We start from the raw sequence: 21,638 nt of genomic DNA, 5'->3' as shown, positions 1-21,638 counted from the left end.
AAAATAAAGTAAACACACCAGTGATCTGGAATTTTAACAAACTGCAATATTTGTGAAATACTTTGCCATGTCTCATAAGGCGTTCCACCTGGTTTTCATTAACTTACAAAAGGATGCCCAAACTTGGCTGAGTGTCATCAAGCATTACGAGTTCTATGTAATATGAGCAAAGATCTACAAACAAGTTTTGTCAGTACAGTACAAGGTGGGGCGAGGGGTCAAAAGTGCTCTCTTTGTTTGAGCAAAAAAGTTCTAAGTTTTGAGTTTGAGTTTAAGTTTGAAGACATTTTAAAGACATTTTTAAAAACAACACCAATAACAAAAATAAATAAATAAATAACACTAGGCATGCACATAACTGGTACTCATGGTGCTTGTGCATGCTAAAAATAAATGATGTGCAGCAGAAAACACAAAGGAAGCACTTCATATGAGGAAAGCAATGACAGATTGTAGGAAAAGTGTCTGTTGTCTCTGGTGTGCATCAATGATTTTTAGCACACATGAGCACCATGAGTACCAGTTATGTGCACCCCTGATAATAATACATTTTTCTCCCGGAGTCCATGCCTGGTCTCTATATAATTTGTATATATTTTTTAAAGTACATTTCTAAAGTATATTAATAACATAAATTTATCATAAAAAATAACAACAACATGGATCACAATTGGAAAAAAGTGCTTGTATTTTCTTGTTTTATCCATTTATTATAATGCTATTGTATGTTACATACTGTCATTGTAATAATACATCCTACAAACTGTTACTACTACTATTACTACTACTACTACTACTAATAATAATAATATAAACAAAGCACCAGGTACCATTGGTTACCTACTACTCCACTACTGACCAAATATTTAAAATAATATTATAAACACTCCTTAATGCTATAGTTATATGTACTGCACATTTATTACTAAAATGTCACAGGTGTAATCAGAATTAGAGTCAGAACACTTTATAATCCCAAAGTAAAGTTATTTTTAATCAATACCATTCCCACTTTTGTCATCATTTACAACTTTTTTTTTTAATTAAAGAGGTTATATTGGTCAAAACGAGTTTGTCCTATACTGTAAGTTATGTGGGCGGAGAAGTTTCAGGTCAAACAGCCTTAAAGTCTAACAGTTTTCTGTCTGACGCTTTACAAACTCCTCTGACTTCAGCAGAAATTTGTCTTGAATAGTTCGTTTTCAGCGTCAATATATGAAAAACCGTATTTGAACTTTAGCAGGTTTGATAAACTCACATTGACATTGTATGTAAGCAATTCATACTATTTCCATGCACATATGTTCCAGGCTTCCCCTGAATACTCACATGCTGTTGACATTGTCCGGCTGGGTGCTGGGGGCCCGCTGATGCCCTGCCCCCCCTGGCCATCCGTGCCCCCTCGCCTCAGAGGGCGCCTCCATGCGCTGAAACATTAACGGGCGTTCGGTTCTGTGTTGAGATACACGACATGGCCTGCGGGGCTGGTATCAGGCACACTCAGGGGTCAAACACAGGACACACACACAACAGGATGTACTTGCAGCATGCAACCCATACGGGGCGCACATCAGCAAGCACATGGCTGTGGCTAGCAAAGGCAAAAGTTCCCTGCTGGAGAACGGATCTGGGATCTGCTTACCTGCCTAAATACCACAGGAACCAACCAACCAACCACTCACTCACATCTTCAACCACTTACTCCAATTAAGGGTCGCGGGGGGCGAGCCTATCCCAGCCCAGCAGTCATCAGGCGTGAGGCAGGGTTCACCCTGGACAGGAGGCCAATCTGTCACAGGGTACCACAGGAATAATAACACCAATATATATGATTTTGTTCTTTCCTTTGAGTTGCTGATCAAGAATAGAAGGCTGATCCCAGATCTGTGTGAGACAAGAAATTTGACCTTTGCCATAGGAGGTACAGTAAGTCCTCACGGACAATGCAGCAAAGAGATGTTTTATTCAAAAAACATTCTTTTTCCTAATAATTAGGCCATAACATTTTGAGTAATATGACATTTGAACCTGAAGCAGTCTCACTAAAAGACAACTTGTACTTTGATCCAAAAGGTTTGAGGTCAAGCAGCTGTTGCCCCAAGTAATCGGTGATAATGCAGGCGGCCTTCGTCATGACCATCCACAAGCACAGATTTGATGTTAAATGACAGATTAGGGCATTTCCTGTTATTGATGTGATAATCTGCAGGAAAATAAGATGAATTACTGAATACAAGCTTCACAACCTTCACAAACTGACCACGATTTTACAAGAGAAACATTTATAGTAGCATCAGATGGAATAGAACCACATCAGGTAGAAACAAACTCTGCCCAGCAGAGAAAATCAGTCTGTAGACCAGTGGAGTCCAGAAAGGGCCAAGAGGGGACAGGAAAGAAAACCAAAGTGATCACTTTGAGCAGAGGGGATGAGTTCATCAATGAAATCACCTGGTGGAGTCAGCGGTTAGAAAGAAACCCTGGACCCTCTTGGCCCTTTCTGGAATGTCTTTGGACTCCACTGCTCTAAACACACCCTGAGATGGATTGTGCTGAATACATCCCACCTGGTTTAAAATGATCTGCCTCAAGAATTGTTGATAACAATCAGGTTGACAGGAACCTGCACTTGACATCCCATCAACCACCACAGCAGACAGACAGGTAACGAATCAGGATAACACAAGACTGGACACTACGGTGACAATCAACCTGGATTGACCAATTAGGAACAGTGTGATAAGATAAGATCGCATCCATAGAGTTGGATATCGCTTTATACTCTATGGTCGCATCTCTTCCTGGAGGGATGAAAGAAGAGTGTCAGACAGAAGGAGACAACAGGGGAAAGAGGCACAAGGTTTGAAGACAAAAGGGTTGGAAAGATGTAACTAAAAATAAAGCAATAAAAAAAAATGGCTGGACAAGAGACAAAAAGTACTTGTTGATACGCTAATGTGGATAGTGATGGGAGAGGAACAGACAAGAGTTTAAACACCACAAAGGAAAAATTCTCCTATAGCTTTTCGTGTATTGTAATAATAAAAGTCCTGCTTCTTAACCTGTTTCAGTTTGATATGTGTAACCAAAGTACTGTCTACTGTACTACTCACCTCTGCACCTTTCCACTACATCTGCAGAGCTAAAATAGTACATGCCAACTCAATGACACCAGTGTACTTCAGAGCCTGTCATTCCAGGTTTTTGGAAAAAATTAGTTTTTCCTTCTGAAACTATTTACTAAACGAACTGATTAAAAAAAATTCAATCAGGTTCCTGAACCACAACTGAGTTACTGAAAGTGTATCAGGATAACATCCAGTGGTCAGCAGAACTCCATTTGTGCGTTCTGTCGAGCTTACTTATTTTCACCTGTCTTGCATCCAATAATCTTGAATGCAGAGATTAAATTGCAAACACCAAGAGCCAGACTGAAGGCTTCGCCCACATGAGGCAGAGACAGATCGAGGTTCACCATTTCTGCAATCTGCACATTCTTAAGTGTGACAGTTATCACAGATGCCTGTACACGTAAAAACACAAGTGCTTTCGCACCTACAGGAACATTCGGAACTGTTCATTAGTCCAATAACAGCCCTTAATTAAAATCCAGTCAGTGTTATTGTAGCATTGCATGATGTTCCTGTTGAATTCGTCTAAGGGGAAAACAAGTTTGTTTTGTTTCCATTTATTGATTTGATTGATTATGAAGTTGAGTTTAAGTAGCTGAAAGTTGATGCATTATTTAAAGCTTAGGGTGTTTTTTCTTTATTATTATTATTATTATTATTATTATTATTATTATTATTAGCAGAAATTGGATGCAGCATTCATAATCAGCTGTTCATTATTGGATAATTACCTGCAACAACCAATTGATGTGATTTCATACTAAGCTTAGAATAAGTCCTTAATATTAATGTGGCAGTGCCGCAGCGTGACCCCCTCATGGATACCGCCATGTTGATACAGTAGCCCAAAATTGACATACTTACTTCACGCTTCGCATTGCTGGTTGCTAGTCCAGGCTAACTACTTTGAGAACCCTCATTTTTGGGTGTAGCTTATCACAAAGGAAGGCAAGGAAGCATAAATCCCTGATGCCAAAGAAGTGAAAATGTAAAAGGAAACAAAACTGTGACAAGCAACGATGTGATGCAATTTGCAACCTCACCACTAGATGGCCCTAGATCCTACACATTGTGGCTTTAATACCACATTCATCATCTCAACAACATGCTCAGATTTGGTCTCATCTGTCAGAAAATGCCACCGTCAAACATCAAAGCTAATTGTCTTGATAACAATGTTGTGTTTAAAGTGGATTCTTCAAAATTTCAGGTGATAGTTCGTACAAAAGTGGAGGAAGAATGGAGTGAAATACTGTGGAGATGGTGAACCAAAAGTGTATTGCCAAAGAATGATGTATTAGGAGCAAAAAAAAAAAGATGTTTCCATGCACAAACAAACAAAATAAATGTCAAGAGCGAGTGCATCTCAAAGATATTCATCAACAGGAAGGAAAAAGCACTGACAGGAAACCAAAAGGTAAGGCCATGTAGTATCTTCATCGTTCAAAACCATTAAAAACAAAACAAATGCATTATTCCATAAAGTTTCCTAAAGGCAGCACATTACTTGATCCAAAAAGTCGCTTTGATTGTCAAAAAGAGTCTTAATCACTCATTTCACTGACAAAAAAAAAACTAACAAAAAAACAAAACAAAACAAAAAAAACGGGATGACAAAAATATGTAATTACGCCAGCCATAAAAAATCTACACACACTTGGGCTTTTACAGATTTTTATGTTTTTAAGGTGCCATTTAAAAAAGTTATGCTTCTATACATTAAAACTTCTAAAATTATTATTATTGAAAACCAATCAACAACCATTCCGAAAGTCAAAAATGTTTCATTAGCACACCAAAAATGTTCATCGGCTGTGCCATTTTTAGTATGTTGATGAAACATTTTTGGATTTCAGATTGGTGTTGATCTTTGTTTCCATTATTTCTTCTGCTGATGCAAAAAAAAAAAAAAAAAAAAGGACAATATAAACAGACACAAAATTTTCAAACATATCCAGCAGTACTGTAGAATTTCTTCCAAAGAACTGAAGCAGGAGTTCAAACTGGAGATGAGAAAAATGTAAAGCAACAAGGAAGCGAAAGCTTGCTAGCTAACTGTAGAAAGTGTTGCAGATAGGTTAATACTGCACGTTAACTATTATGCTACAATGAATTAGACAAGGTTAAGAAGCAAATAATACTAGGAAAAGGAAGTGGATCTACAAATCACATGCTGTGGTGGGAACAGCTCCCACAAAAGTTAGTTAATCTGCTAACTGAAAACACTCTAACGAGCGCCACTAGCTTAGTTTATGGCAGGCTACAAGTGGACACTCTCATTTTGGATGAACTTCTAGCCACTCTCTGGGTATTCCGTGTTAGTATGCGCCCCACGCCCGACGTGCTTCATGAATTCCTGCGCAAAAAAGTACTTCCCAGATAATTGTGATAATTCCTGTGAGATAATGAGTATATCTCATCTAAATTAATTCTAAAATTTACCAGTAATAAAATCATAAAGATAACTGAAGAGTGGCCGTAATCAACATTTAAGAAACTTAGGTTTATGAGCAACTTTGCCTGTTATCGCTCAAGCAGACTGTAAACATTGACACAATGGAGTTTGATGCAGAAGAGTTCAGAAAGACACGACTGGAATGTTTTGATTACCATTTACAGTTGGCGATGAAAGACTTGGGTGTTAACTTCGTGTTAAAGTCAGAACAAGAAGCTGCACTGAAAGAGATCAATCTGGGAAGAGACACATTCTGTGTGTTGTCTCTCCAACGAGAGCAGCATGCTGAGCAGGGTGGCGAACGTAGTCCAGCGAGCTCAATCTGTGGGCGAGCTATCCTACAATGCCAAAGTAGCAGAGATGTCGCTCCAACAAGAGCGGTACGCTGAGCAGGTAAGACAGAACCAATAAAATGCTAAAACACGGAGCTGAAGCTACCTACCCTTAGCAAAAAGAAGTTTATTCAAGTGTACTATGAGTATACTTATTCTTTACTAAAATTGAGGAAGTATACTTGAAGGTGACTTTTTATAAACTATATTTTATATACTTAAGAACAGTATAGTGAAGTATACTTGGCTTATACTGAAAAGTATAAACAAAAGTCTAAGTACATTAATACTAAGACTTACACTTACAAGCTACAAGGAATATGCCAAGCAAAATTAAAGTATAAAAGTAAAATAGTGAAATAACCAATGTGTATAACAGTATACTTTAAGTATACGATAATAAACTAAAAATAGGGACTCAAAGTATAGAACTAGTACAATGGCAGTATATCTATAAGTGCACTCGTGGTATAATTTAAGTATAGGAGAGGAATATATCAAGTACATTGATAAGTGTACGTGTGGTATACTTTAAGCATACAAGAGGGATATACCAAGTACATTGATAGTATATAGATGAGTGTACTTGTTGTATACTTTAAAGTGTACTTTTGCAAACTTAAAACAAACTTTAAAATATACTTTTATAAACATTAAATGTTCCAATTTAGTCCGAAAAAGTATTAAATTTGTGTGCTTTCTAGTATACTAACAGTACATGGTCTGTAGTACTACTTGCTATACTTATACTTATACTGAAGCATACTTAATAAAATGAACTTTAAGTATACTACTTTTTGCTAAGGGTACAACTACTAACCGCTAATTTTTATGATATGAATTTATCGTTGGCATTAAAAAAAGTTTTTATTTTTTTGTTGTTGTGATAAAACATAGAAAACCAGACCTATGTTATAGCGTAAACATGGAGGTTCCCAAATAGATTTAGATTTAAATAAAGTTTAACTGTCAAAAATGTTTGTAAAGGTAAGATTTACAGGTTTACAAACATTTTTGACAGTTAAACTTTATTTAAAAAGATGTTAGGTGTCTTAAAGGTTAACAGAACTAAATTTAGTGGAAGCTAATTGGTTTGCTAATGGTTTTTAAAGTTTGGTGAAAAGTTAATTTGCTCATGGAAAAAGTTAGCATCACTAATTAGCTGTTAGCTTATTAGATGAATTGGGCCCACCACTGCTGAAAGCCTGTACAGAACTGGCTAGAAGGATATATGATGAGGAGAAGTGGCTAACTCAGGAGTTCACTGAAATAAAATGTTAAAAGGACGAGGTTGGAGATCAGAGTTTGGAAACAGTGGAGAAGTCAAAGGTTTAAGATGTGTTTCTTATGCTCTCATACCCATATTTTAGGATACTGAGGACCACCTCAGTCTAAGGGCAGAAAGGTACCAACAGCAGGAAAATGTGGAGGAAATAAGGTTTTATGAGGTTTTGGGGATTTTCTCTGCGGTTGAATCTTGTCGTTACCTGTTCCTCTCGAAGGGCTTGCAGCTTTTTCATCTTGCTCTGCCGGTAGTATTCCATGATCATCATGGCGGCATAGATTTTGCCCACCGTCAAGTCTGTGGCTGCTGAAAAAATGACAAGTTACCCTGGAAGATTAGACCCAAGTGAGATGGGACCCTGAGCCATGGGGGAATGGGGGACGAGACAGACATTAACACAACACTGACACAATTCACAAGCACATGCAGATTACACCAGGAGTTTGCACAAATCGATTTTGATCTGGTCTATGTCAGAACAGAACTGAACCTCCACACCAAAAATCGATTAAATATTTAGATATTGATTTGGTAAATTAAGGTGTTCCCAACAACAGACAGGGGTGCCGAAAAGGGGAGAATAAGGAGAAAGATTCTAGGGGCCCATGATTGACAGGGGCCCAGAAAAGCCCCTAATACAATTATAATACTGACAAAATAATATGGAGTGGTCCAGTAAGATTTCTTCTCATGGGCCCAAAATCCATGGTGGCACCCCTGACATCGAATAAAGGGTTCTTTCATGAATATCTGGTACTATGTTAACAAAATGCACAAACATAGTTGTGCCATTTACTCTGAATGGCAGAAGCAGAAGAAATAAGTCCTATATAGGCTCTGAGGCTCTCCATGCATGTATGACTTTCCTTGGCTGGGACGCCAGTCCAGCTTAGGCAACTTCCCCAGGAAAGGCTGGTACTCATTTACAGCTGGGCAAACTGAGACAATACAGAGGAAGTGTCTTGTCCAAGGGCAGTGACAAGTAGTGTGACTGGGAATCAAACCCAGGTCTATGTATTGGAAGCTCAACACCTTATCCCACTGAGCTACCTGCTCTACTGGACTTTAGCAGTGTGCAAACAAATGGTCTAAAACAGATTTGTGACTGAACTCTGGAGCCGTGTTTTCAAACATAAAAATTGGGATCTCTGAGGGGAAATGGCATATTTTACAGAATTACCCTACTTAAATTCATTTCCTGCCACTTATCTGGATCCAGATCATGGTAGCAATTGACCAAACAGCTCATCTGACACCTCCCTACCTTCAGTCAAGTCCTCAAACTCTTCCAGGGGGATCCTAAGGTGTTCCCAACCCAGGCGGGAGATATAATCCCTCCAACATCTATGTCCTAGGTCTTCCCCGAGGCCTCCTGCCAGCTGGATGTGGCTGGAAGACTTCCACAAGGAGCCAACCAGGGGCAGGGCACATCCTTACCAATTGCCCAAACCAACTCAGCTGGCTCCTTTTGATACGATTATGCAGTGGCTGTACTCCGATTCCCTCTGGCAGAGTTCAGCTTATTGCCCCATTGCTGAGTGTAAGCCCAGATGCCCAAAGGAGGATCCTCATTTCCGCCCTTTGTATCCACGACTTTGTTATTACGGTCATTTCACAAAGTTCATGGGTGAGGATAGTAACATAAATTGTCAGTCGTAATTTAGACTGCTCATACATTCCCTGTGAGATCGAAACAGAGATGAGTTTACTCACTGGTGAATCATAAATACCTTACAACACAACAACAAAGATGACAAAGCCAAGAGTCTTTTCACAGGCAGATTCTGCAGCTCTAATCAACTAACATGCTATTATTAATCCCCGATCATTCTGAATGAAAGAAAACTCAAGCTTAATTAACATACAGTATATATACATTTCACTTAGAAAAACATCCATCCATTGTCATTTCTTGAATACAACAGGTCAGTTGGTTTTTCTAAAACCTTTGGACTTGTATCCCAAGAGATTGGATGGATCATATATGACATTAAAACCAAAAATACACTGAGCTTGGTTTTTGCTGTCAAAAAAGTGCAGCTACGTGCACAGTGCTTGACAATAAATATTCTATTTTATATTGTCATAGTAATAAGACATGATGGCTCATATCTTATAATAACTGCCATGCATTTAGCCTAAAATTCAGAACATGCATCATTACATTAATTTGTAACAATACTGGCACATGACTAATAGTAATCAAATTTCTTTGACTGCTCCGTTACATCAAATGTCTCATACACAGAAAAAAGAGAATTGTTGAACCACTAAAATAAAGAGACACTCAGATGAATTCAGTTGATCCAAATTAATCTAACAAGCAATAGTTAAGCCAACCTGATGACTTAATTTGGACAAACTCAATTTATTTGAGTGTTATCAGGTCAGGTCATTGCATCATGCACTGGTGCCATGCGGGGCCACATCAAACAAGCCACAAAATCCTCTTTGCTGCTAGATGCCATCCACGCAAGCAGACAACTGGCCCATCCCCATATCTCAAAAGTAACCATCTGTTTCTGTAGCCAGGTGAAATGTGGGTGTGTCCTTGGCTTTCTCCAGCCACTGGGGTCCTCAACACTGAGGCAACCGGGGTGCTGGATCACGCACAGAGAAACACGCCACATGGACAAAATGTCATAGCTGATGCTCCCTCACAGTGTAAGTGGCATTCCTCATTTGAGTCTCTCATTGCAACGGCTCATTTGACACAAAGTCGAAACAGTGTCCAAAGATCCCCTGAAGAGAGCTAGTACTAGCAAAGTAATTTGTCATCTTAGGTCACTGGTTAGTGTCCATGCCTCACTAACCAGTGACCTAAGATTGACCGTTGGGGTTTTACAAAATTTTTGTTTGGCCTTGCCTTACAATATAAAGCGCCTTGGGGCAACTGTTTGTTGTGATTTGGTGCTATATAAAAAAAATTGATTGATTGATTGATTGATTGCAAACACCAAACATCTCTGTCCAGCACATCCTTGACTTCATAAGTGCTTCCCAGACATCTCTGGATCTCAAAGGCAGAGGATCCAGAAACAATAACATCACTGCCGCGATAAGTGAATGTCTCTACAAGTTCAATATTGTCCCCACATACAGACACAGTTGTGATTGCAGAGTCCAAGAAGTATTTTAAAGCCTAAATCTTAGTCTTGATCCAGGATGACTGCAAACCCAGGTGCTTCAGTTCCTTGCTCAGCTTCTGAAGTGCTGCAATCGGGGTATCCATTGATTCCACAAAGATCACTGCATCATCTGAAAAGTCAGGGTCAGTAAACTCTTCCTTGTCAACAAAAGCACCTCAGCCATTGGTTTCCACAATCCAGTGCATGCAAGCAGATCACACATCTCCAACAAATGACAGTTTTGTTATTAATTGAAGCAGCTTAATTAGGTTTTCTCTTTTTTCAGTGTGTCTGACATCATTTTCACGATTCCAGATCTACACTCAACAAAAATATAAACACAACACTTTTGGTTTTGCTCCCATTTTGTATGAGATGAACTCAAAGATCTAAAACTTTTTCCACATACACAATATCACCATTTCCCTCAAATATTGTTCACAAACCAGTCTAAATCTGTGATAGTGAGCACTTCTCCTTTGCTGAGATAATCCATCCCACCTCACAGGTGTGCCATATCAAGATGCTGATTAGACACCATGATTAGTGCACAGGTGTGCCTTAGACTGCCCACAATAAAAGGCCACTCTGAAAGGTGCAGTTTTATCACACAGCACAATGCCACAGATGTCGCAAGATTTGAGGGAGCGTGCAATTGGCATACTGACAGCAGGAATGTCAACCAGAGCTGTTGCTCATGTACTGAATGTTCATTTCTCTACCATAAGCCGTCTCCAAAGGCGTTTCAGAGAATTTGGCAGTACATCCAACCAGCCTCACAACCGCAGACCACGTGTAACCACACCAGCCCAGGACCTCCACATCCAGCATGTTCACCTCCAAGATCGTCTGAGACCAGCCACTCGGACAGCTGCTGAAACAATCGGTTTGCATAACCAAAGAATTTCTGCACAAACTGTCAGAAACTGTCTCAGGGAAGCTCATCTGCATGCTCGTCGTCCTCATCGGGGTCTCGACCTGACTCCAGTTCGTCATCGTAACTGACGTGAGTGGGCAAATGCTCACATTCACTGGTGTTTGGCACGTTGGAGAGGTGTTCTCTTCACGGATGAATCCCGGTTCACACTGTTCAGGGCAGATGGCAGACAGCGTGTGTGGCGTCGTGTGGGTGAGCGGTTTTCTGATGTCAATCTTGTGGATCGAGTGGCCCATGGTGGCGGTGGGGTTATGGTATGGGCAGGCGTCTGTTATGGACAAAGAACACAGGTGCATTTTATTGATGGCATTTTGAATGCACAGAGATACCATGACGAGATCCTGAGGCCCATTGTTGTGCCATACATCCAAGAACATCACCTCATCTTGCAGCAGGATAATGCACGGCCCCATGTTGCAAGGATCTGTACACAATTCTTGGAAGCTGAAAATGTCCCAGTTCTTGCATGGCCGGCATACTCACCGGACATGTCACCCATTGAGCATGTTTGGGATGCTCTGGACCGGCGTATACGACAGCGTGTACCAGTTCCTGCCAATATCCAGCAACTTCGCACAGCCATTGAAGAGGAGTGGACCAACATTCCACAGGCCACAATTGACAACCTGATCAACTCTATGCGAAGGAGATGTGTTGCACTGCATGAGGCAAATGGTGGTCACACCAGATACTGACTGGTATCCCCCCCAATAAAACAAAACTGCACCTTTCAGAGTGGCCTTTTATTGTGGGCAGTCTAAGGCACACCTGTGCACTAATCATGGTGTCTAATCAGCATCTTGATATGGCACACCTGTGAGGTGGGATGGATTATCTCAGCAAAGGAGAAGTGCTCACTATCACAGATTTAGACTGGTTTGTGAACAATATTTGAGGGAAATGGTGATATTGTGTATGTGGAAAAGGTTTTAGATCTTTGAGTTCATCTCATACAAAATGGGAGCAAAACCAAAAGTGTTGCGTTTATATTTTTGTTGAGTGTATTAAAAGATCTTATTGTTTACTACTTCCTGTAGTGAAAAGACTTCTATAGAGGATCTTCTATAGCAGGCACCCCCTGATACCGGGACTGAGAGTGAGTGGAAAGCTAGGTTACCAGCCCACGCTAGTGTGACGTGACATTTGTGTCCATGTGAGCACAGACAGAACATGTGAGTGGATTGGCGCATTTACATGTAAGATGTTTGTTTGCTTGCACAGCATCTTAATATCATTATTTAGCATTCCCAGTCATTCCCAGTGTGGTTGTCAGTCTTTATAGACACAAAAAGAACAACACAAAGTTTCGCATAGGTCCCCACTCATAGGTTAAGTTGGTGTATGGTGTTATACACTTTTTTTGCACGTGCTATGTGGTTTAATGACCACCATTTTCAAAAGGGTGCTTCCTTTAGTTTCCCCCAATACACCACCAAGAAATGGTTTTAATCAGATTAGGTGCTCTTTAGTTATTGCAGGGAAACGAAAATCAATATGGCCATGTTGGATGACGGATGTAGGGGTGCCGAAAAGGGGAGAATAAGGAGAAGGATTCTAGGGCCCTATGATCAACAGGGGCCCAGAGAGGCCCCTAATACAATTGTAATACTGACAAAATAGTATTGGGGGTGGCCCAGCCAGGTTTCTTTTCATGGGGCCCAAAATCCCTGGAGGCGCCCCTGGACGGATGACCTCATTTTTGACAGGAAAGTTCTTCTAACCTCCATTTTTTTTTTTTGCTGGTGAATTGGGAATTCACCAGCAAAAAATGCTTTCAATCAGACATGATGGTCTTTAGTTGCTGGGCGGAAAACAAAAGTTTAAAGATAGACGACTAATGTGTCTCATGTTGTGACTGTGAGAGTTGATCGTGAGGGAGTCGGATCAGGAGATGCGAAGCAGTGAGTGACACTGACCGGTAGAAGCAGTCCTCTTGGTGGGTTGGTGATTGGACACACACATAAAGCAGATGTCATGTGACTTACCCTTGTGCGGCGTGACCAGCAGGTCCAGAGTCTTCTGCGACAAGTTTGGCCAAATGGCCATCATCTCCTTTCTCAGCTCGGCATCCATCTGATGCTTGTCTGCGCCGCCTGTGTGGCAGTGCGCCCACGAGCGCGCGCACATCCCACATCAAGTACACACACACAGGCACCCATGTGCATGCACATACACACGGACCATGTGACACAGTGGGTACAGACCAAAAGAGGAGCACAAAAATCCCAACAGAAAGGCCATTCACACACATGCACATTCACACACGCGCACATTCACACAGGAAAAGTAGTTAGTTAACATCAGAACTGAAGCAATTCTCATTTCATGTGCTACGACGATCTTGTGGATGAGGAAACAGAAGCAAGTTGAGAGATTGAAAATGCAAGTAGAGAAGAAAGAATCTCAGGAGCAGACCGGTCTTGGTCCATAAATATTTGAACAATGTCAAATATTTATTTCAAAATGAAAATGTGAGCTCAGTTTCAGTTAAATTGCAAAAGAGTAAAGAGGGCACAACAGGTGTGCCTTATTATACAGCTGCAACAATTAATCGATTATTATTCAGCGACTACATTAATCAACCAACTATCATTTTCAGTCATTAAATAAGCCCTTTTTAACAAAAAAAAAATAAAATAAAAATAATTTCAGGTTCTTATATGTCAATATTGTTTGTGGTTTTATCATTGGTTCTTTCCTCCTTTCTGACAAGAAACAGAATATTTTTGGGTATGGACCAAAACATGGCATTTGACTTGTTTGATTACTTTTATATTACATTTTATTTACCTAAAAAATAATTGATTAATTGAGAAAATTATTCACACATGAAATAATCATCAGTTGCAGCATGAGTGATTACCTCACTGAGAAGTACATCTTATAAAAAAGCTCTAAAAATGATTTCATGTCTCACATTTTCTTCCGAGTTCAGTTAGATGACAATGAAAAAGACGACAATCTGATTACCCTCAAAATGAAGGCAACGTCTGTACTGGGAGCTCATCCATATACGAGGTCCTGTCAATAAAGTATCGGACCTTTTCATTTTTTTTCAAAACCTATATGGATTTCATTCATATGTTTTTACGTCAGACAGCTTGAAACCCTCGTGCGCATGCGTGAGTTTTTCCATACCTGTCGGTGACATCATTCGCCTGTGAGCACGCCTTGTGGAAGGAGTGGGTCCCGCCCCCCTCGTCAGATTTACATTGTCTGGAAATGGCGGAATGATTGGACTTTGTTTTCAATCAGAATTTTTTCAGAAGCTGTTAGAGACTGGCACCTGGAAACCATTTGAAAAATTTATCTGGCTTTCAGTGAAAATTTTATGGGCTTCACAGAGAATAAGGACTGTTTACTGCAGCTTTAAGGACGGCCTTTAAGGACGCTCGGCGTGCCGCGCTCCAAGCTGCGGCGACGAGGCAGAAAAACGCCAGATCATTTTCTAAGCTGATGGCTCTGTGGATACGAGACCATCGTGTGCACTTTCTCTGGTTATCACAAGAGCTGGACATCAGCCATTTTTCCAGCAGATTTCACTTTTAACAAGAGATTTTGTCATGGAACGCCGCGCGGAGGCTTCGTGCGTAACGAACCGATTAGCTGTTTGAGCGAGACAAAGGAACACCTCCGTTTCGGCGTGTCATGGGACAGTTGGGACATGCCTATCTCAGCTTTCAATTCTTACCAGTCCAGTAAGTATCAGAGAAATTGTGGAGAGCTGGGCATGTCCTAACTTGTCCCATGACACGCTGAAACGGCGCGCCATGCGCCATTGTGGGCCGTCTTTAAAGCTGTAGTAACAGTCCTTAATCTCTGTGAAGCCTGTAAAATTTTCACCGAAAAACAACCGAATCTTCAAAATGGTTTCCAGCTGGTTGTCTGGCAGAGCTCCTGAAAAAAATTTCATGGAACAAAGCGGCAGTAGCTCAGCTGTTGTTGAGAATGACAAGTCCCACGAGGGTGGCGGGAACCACTCCTTCCACAAGGCGTGCTCACAGGCGAATGACGTCACCGACAGGTGTGGAAAAACTCACGCATGCGCACGAGGGTTCAAGCTTGTCTGACGTAAAAACATATGAATGAAATCCTATAGTTTTTTGAAAAAAATAAAAAGGTACGATACTTATTGACAGACCTCATATTTGGGGTAGGAAAAAAAATCTATTCACACAATATTGCAATTATTTTGCTATGATACGAAAATCGATTCTTAAAGTCAAATTTAACATCTTGTAGATGAGGTGGAAAACATGTATCTGTTTTATGCAGAAGGGGGAGCAATGTATTTGTTGCAGGCCCTAATCTAGGTGATGTCATCTCAGTTTCAATCAAAATGATAGCAGATCAACCCGAGGATTTCCTCATAGAAAAAATCCAGCACGGATGAATATGGACTTAAGGAGTGTGAAAATGAGTTGAGTCTTTATATGCGTGTGAAACGACTGAGATGCGTCAGTCGTCGATGAGCAGAACATATGCTGGGCTGAGGTGCAGAATCCAGGCAGCTACGTACGAGTGTGACGAGGTGAGGGACTACGGCGCTCAGCTCATAGCGACTGGGCGGCAGTGCTCAACTCAGTGCCCATTTTTCACAGTGAACACGAAAAAATCCAAGATACCAAGAGAGTTCAACTGCCTGATGTACTGTGACAGTTCCAATACGCAGTCTGATGCACCTAAATAAATAAGTTAATACATAAAAAATGACTTGTGCATTGTTTTTGTAAATATGAGTTACGACATTGTCGATTCAATTATATTATTCCATTATTTCTAGTGTGACAAAAGCCAAACAAAAATCACAAAATATTGCAATATTGAATCACAATACTTGTAGAATGATGTTTTTTATGAATAGGCGTATGCGTCACATTAGCACCCAATTACTGTGATATGTATTGTATCAGGAGACAAGTGCACTATTCCACTTTAAGTGTACATTAAGTTATTACCCTGGGAAGCCCCACCCCCTGTACGTTTGTATCCGCTTGACAGTATCGGTTGAGTCAGACGTCCAGGTGACAGTCATGTGACTGAGTATCATGTAGTTTCTTGTATTTAGCCTCGAAGAAAGTGAAAGACATCACTGTAGTGGCCAATGTCTGTGTGTTTAAGGTCAAGGTCAAATTAGAGGTCATTGTCTAAAATACACTAATGACCTCATCACAGACGTCTGCTCTCACGGGACTAAGAAATATCAGACCTCTAATTTTAATGACATCATGTGATGATGTCAAGCAAAGTTAAAAATTGTAGCTGGTGGTGGTGAAGCACCACAATCACTTTTTAATGAATCACTTTTGACTCTAAGATGTGTCCAAATGTCTATGGACCTCACTATAAGTGAACTAAAGTCAGAGCAGAGAGGGGAGACAGTAAATTTAATGCCGTACCCTTGGCGATCTTTATGTCCAGCGCTGTCCGGATCAGCGCCATGAGGGTGGAGTTAAAATGCCACCGTTGTTGTCGTCTGCAACTGGCAAATCCATGCCATGCGCAGCAGCCTCTGTGGAGAGCCAGTCAGATGAAGGATGAGAAGGGTGTGTGTTTCTCGCTAACGGGGATCTTCTTGAACCTCCAGCTGGGGTAGGGAGTTTGGGGTGTCGGGGCGGGTTGAGAGAGCTCCATAGACGACAGCCAATTGGAGATGGACTAAGTTCATTCAGTTTTCCTGAACATTCTCTACAACAAATTCCAATTTAAGTCACGCTTATTGTATTTTGGATGCGTGCCTCATTAATTGTGATTGATCATTCTGTGCATTTCAGATGATTGGGTTTTTGAAGTCTGCTTTGAAACTGTGCATCTGTATTTTTTTCCTAAAACGTTTAATTAAGTTAACGTAGAGCCTTTGAGTCCCTGCGTCTCCTGTTTTTTCCCAGTGATACTCATACGAGACAGCACAGCTATCAGTGAAGGCCGTCTGCTGCTAAGCAACTGCGAGAGCTGAGAACCACAAGGAGAACAATCGGAGTCCGAATGGCCTCCGACCCAACCTGTGCCCATGTTCCCTAAATATGTGAATGCAGTCGCACATTCACACATCTCAGTTTGGTAAACACACACACACACACACATATATATATATATATATATATATGCATAAATGTAAGACAGTGCCATACAACCAACCCCCCCTCCCCACCAGCTTACACACAATTATCTACACGACTCCAATTAACAGTGCAATTGGAGTCCTTTGATGACAAAACAAGGTTGAGTGAAGAACAATAACAGTATCACTGGTGTATATTCTGCTATTGTCAGGAGACTCCTGAGTAATTAGTTAAGGCAATTTGCTATAGAGCTCCCCCCTACCTGTAAGGAGGTTCCCTGTCTTTACATGTCTACACCAGGTAAACCAATGCAGGAACACCAAGATAGAACAAGACAAGCTACGCCGGATGGGGCCCGCTTGCTGTATCTATCCTGTCTAGTTGGCATACATCGGATTTACCTATGAACATGAGCGTTGGGCACGCACGTGGCAAGCACGGCAGGACGGTGGAGTTTTGTACGTGCTTTGTGGTGTTTCCTGAGTGTGTGCAAGTGTTGGGTATGCCCGTAGCCAAGTGCATGGCAGCGGAGGGCATCAGCGCACATCCACAGCTCTTGAATGGCAGGCAGGCAAGCAGGCAGGCAGGCGGGCAGGCTCCAAGTGGCCCATAGCCATGCAACAGAGCGTGCCAGATGTCACATGCAAACACCTTAAAACACCCCGAGAACATCCCAATTACCCGCAAACAGAGCATGCAACATGCTTTACTTGGCTACCCCAACTAGCTACCTCCCCAACTCCTCCCGCCTAGCCTCCCTCACCAGCCCGCTATACCCCCTGACTTCCCCTCAAACCCCACTTTCACAACACAAGCAGCCGTGCATCCGCGCAAAGAGAGTATCCTCAAACCAACTCGATTGATCCTACTGAATGCCAGGTTCTTTTTTTCCCCCACCCTCTACATTTTACTTTATTTATCGATGCCTTCTTCAAAGTCCAAAATATGGTGCTATTTCATATCAAGTCAAGATCTCTCTCAATGCCAAACAGGTGCAGTGTCTTAAGGGGGGGTGTCAGAGTTAGAGAGGATTAGCCCTGGAAAGAATAACAAAAAATCAAAGATAAGACCACAAGAGGTGACTGTTGTTCTGTTTGTTGTTTTGGACGAAACAGAGTCGAGTAATGACGGGGTCAGAGGGGACAGGGGGTCTATCAAGGGGTACACATGGTTGGGACGGCAGTTAGTTAAATAAACTAGGTGAGCCTAGGCTTCATCACAATGATGTGGATTACAGATAAAAAAAGGAAGGACGAGAATGAGGAGGAGAGGAGGAGAGCGACAACATGGAAAGAGCAAAAGAGAAACAAATGAGATGTGGCTGAAAAAACAAAGAGAGGCAGGAGGAGAGTGTGTGCAGACAGAAGAGACGAGACAAGAGAGAGGAAGGGACGAGGACTAAAAACAACACTAACAGGAATTCACTGAAAATAGGTTCGGTCTAAAAACCAAGCTGTCATATTTAAAAAACAAAACAAAAAAGCGGACATTTTTTTTTTCTTTTTTTTTTTTGGAGCTAAAAACCAAGAACTTTGTCACAATATAACTGGTCATTTAGAATGAAACCAAATGATTAAGTCATCCACCGCCCATCTGTATTCTGAAATAAATCAATAAATAAATAATTAACAAGCTGTTCTGAAGCTGTTTTTAATCATGAATTCAGGAAGGCTCTGATGGCTGAAGTATGTTATGGAGCCAGTGCCGTGACAGCTGACACACTGCAGAGAAAGATGAGGAATGATTGGAGAGTGAGCGAGACAGACGAAGGAATGGATGCTTAGATGAGTGGATGAAAAGGATGCAAGATATAGGACAGAAGAACTATGGAGTAAAAGTGGCGAAATGTTCAGATGTTTTAGCCCTGCATATATCTTTGCACATTTAATGTTACTAAAAGCTTTTACAAAGCTGTACAACTGGAACAGTGAAGATTAAAAAACATTTTTCTTTGCTTTCTTGCGACCTAACTGGATTCATTTCAAAACTAGAAGCACTCAGAGAGTGCAAACCTCCGCCAAGGCCAAGAGATTCCCTCTTTGGCACAGTGATCTATTCAACAATTCAGTGTTACAACCAAAACTATGATACATACACTTTTCTTTATATTTCCTGTATATTTGACATCCTTGACCATGAAAACTACCACTAGAACTTGGAATCACTTTTTATGTCTTTATTAGTTCAAAAGTTATTGTATAAAAACAATTTTCAGGTAATGGTGGGTTTTCTTCTGGATCTACGCTCCATAACATTTGAAGCTACATCAAATCTGATGACACCTTACTGAATCAGTACAGATTCAGCTACAATTGGTGGTTAGTTGTGCATCCTCTAGCTTCATTTTGTCACCTCACACTGACACATTTTCTATTTTCCCTATATTTTTGCATATTTCTGGCTCACCAGATCCGGAATCCGGATCCGATCATCACCAAACTTTGTTGTTTGATAGAAACATTTGACTATGTTACACCCTAATTTTTTTCAAGCCTTTCTGCATTGTTTTTGTGGAGTTAGAAAATAGAATGTCAAAATTCCCCCTATCCCGCAAATGGTGAAGAATCCTAAAAAATTCCTGGATCCGGATCGTGATCCGGAATGACCACTAAATTGAATCACTTGTTCTCTTTGTCATTTCCAACCACTCCACAAAAATTTAATCAAATCTGTTCAAACATTTTGAGTTTCCTGCTGACGAACAGACAGACAAACAAACAAACGCGACCGAAAACATAACCTCCTTGGTGGAGGTAATAAATATACTTTAAAAATCAACTTGCTGATACTTGAAATCTTGGGACACATCATTTATCATCTACTACTATAACAACAGGTTCATGATCGTGTCCAACAGTAAGCCTATACTAAGGTTCTTGAAATGGAGCAATATCTCCACCTGGTGGACATTTACCTTTAATTTGAGTTGATAATCAAATTTATTGCCAAGTAAGTTCTCACATACAAGGAATATAATTGGTGTCACTGTGGCATAAAGAAGCAATAAAATAAAAAGGAAAAAAAATACTTCATCTAAAGAAGTAAAGGCAGGTTCCAAATAGACAAATGGAAAAAATATGTATGGCTCTCAAGAAATCGAGAGAGTGGAATTGGGGAAGGCAGTATAGAATTTCACCAAAAGCTCAAGTACAAAATAATTGTTCTGGCTTTTTAAAAAGTTCATTAATTTAGAGGTTTAGCTTTTAAAACTATGGTGCAAATTACCATGTTTTACCATATAAGTTGCACAGAAGTATAAGTCGCACCGTGACCCTTGACTGGAGCAAGTATATGCCGAAAAATGTGGTGTATCTGTAGACTAGATGGCCCGTTGTGCGGAGCACGACTCTGGACTGGTTTGTCCAGATGACAGGGTCCCTTGAAGGGAATATTGGTTTCTTCTGACATCACACTGCCCTGTTTGCTAAGTCTGAAGCAGTAAAATGCTAAGAGCTTGTGGACCCCCCACCACACACATACATATTTAATCTATAAATCATTAATTTGGCAACACAGTATTAACTTAGTTCAGACAGAGTGGTCATAGGCAGAGGTGCCAGGTGTTATGTGCCGACGCGGGTTGAGGAGCGGACCTGCGTCTGACTGAACCCAGCGCTAAATAACCAGAAAGCGGTTCCAAAAACAAAACAATTTTATTTTTCCCCTCTTGTGCAATAATTGTGTACAACATAAAATATGGTTTGTCTGGCGGAGTGAAGGACGGCGCACTCTCCAGCGCCCAAAGGGATCGAAGCCCAGCGCTTCTGGACTCAAGTTCACCGCCAAACACCCCCCAGGTGGACACAACAAACTGACTCTGTGAAGGATAGAACAGGTGAGGTAAGTCAACAGCTACAACTAATATCCCTCAAAGGCACACGCTATCAGCAACACATTCAGGTCTGAATTTAAGCTTTATGTAAATGAGCAGCTTCTCACAACAGGTGGAGGATCATCAGTCCACACGCCACAGCCGTGAGAAGCGAGCTGCACAATTCTCATCAATGTTCAAATATACTGCGTAACGAAATACCAAATTACTATTAACACTTATTCAGACAATCAATCACCTCTGATGCGTGCTGACAGCATGTGTCCCTCACCCGTCCTCCTTCACAGGCACGATGTGTCAAATCCAGGCGCGGTCCTCAGCGTCTCACAAACGAACGTCACAAGGTTGAGTTCCCGGCAATTCTGCTTGAACCACTCATGGCTTAAATGCAGAACGCCATCTCATTATCTGCTTCAGCTGAAAGTCTTTAAGTCTGCACATGAACATCCTCCACAAGTGCAGCCAATAATGTTGAT

General features: G+C 40.9%; 1 protein-coding gene across 1 annotated transcript in view; it reads right to left on the bottom strand.

Annotated features, from left to right (window-relative positions):
• Positions 1-21,638, bottom strand: part of cacna1ab (calcium channel, voltage-dependent, P/Q type, alpha 1A subunit, b) — a 225,545-nt gene that overhangs the window by 35,318 nt on the left and 168,589 nt on the right. The window contains 6 exon segments of the mRNA XM_034187775.1: positions 1,330-1,427; positions 7,406-7,506; positions 13,254-13,361; positions 16,668-16,731; positions 16,734-16,766; positions 16,769-16,780. Coding sequence (XP_034043666.1) covers positions 1,330-1,427; positions 7,406-7,506; positions 13,254-13,361; positions 16,668-16,731; positions 16,734-16,766; positions 16,769-16,780 — 416 coding nt within the window.

This window comes from Thalassophryne amazonica, chromosome 15 (genome assembly GCF_902500255.1).
Source record: "Thalassophryne amazonica chromosome 15, fThaAma1.1, whole genome shotgun sequence".
Lineage (NCBI taxonomy): Eukaryota > Metazoa > Chordata > Actinopteri > Batrachoidiformes > Batrachoididae > Thalassophryne > Thalassophryne amazonica.
The sequence above is the reverse complement of the archived record's forward strand: the minus strand, read 5'-3'. Positions and strand labels throughout refer to the sequence as shown.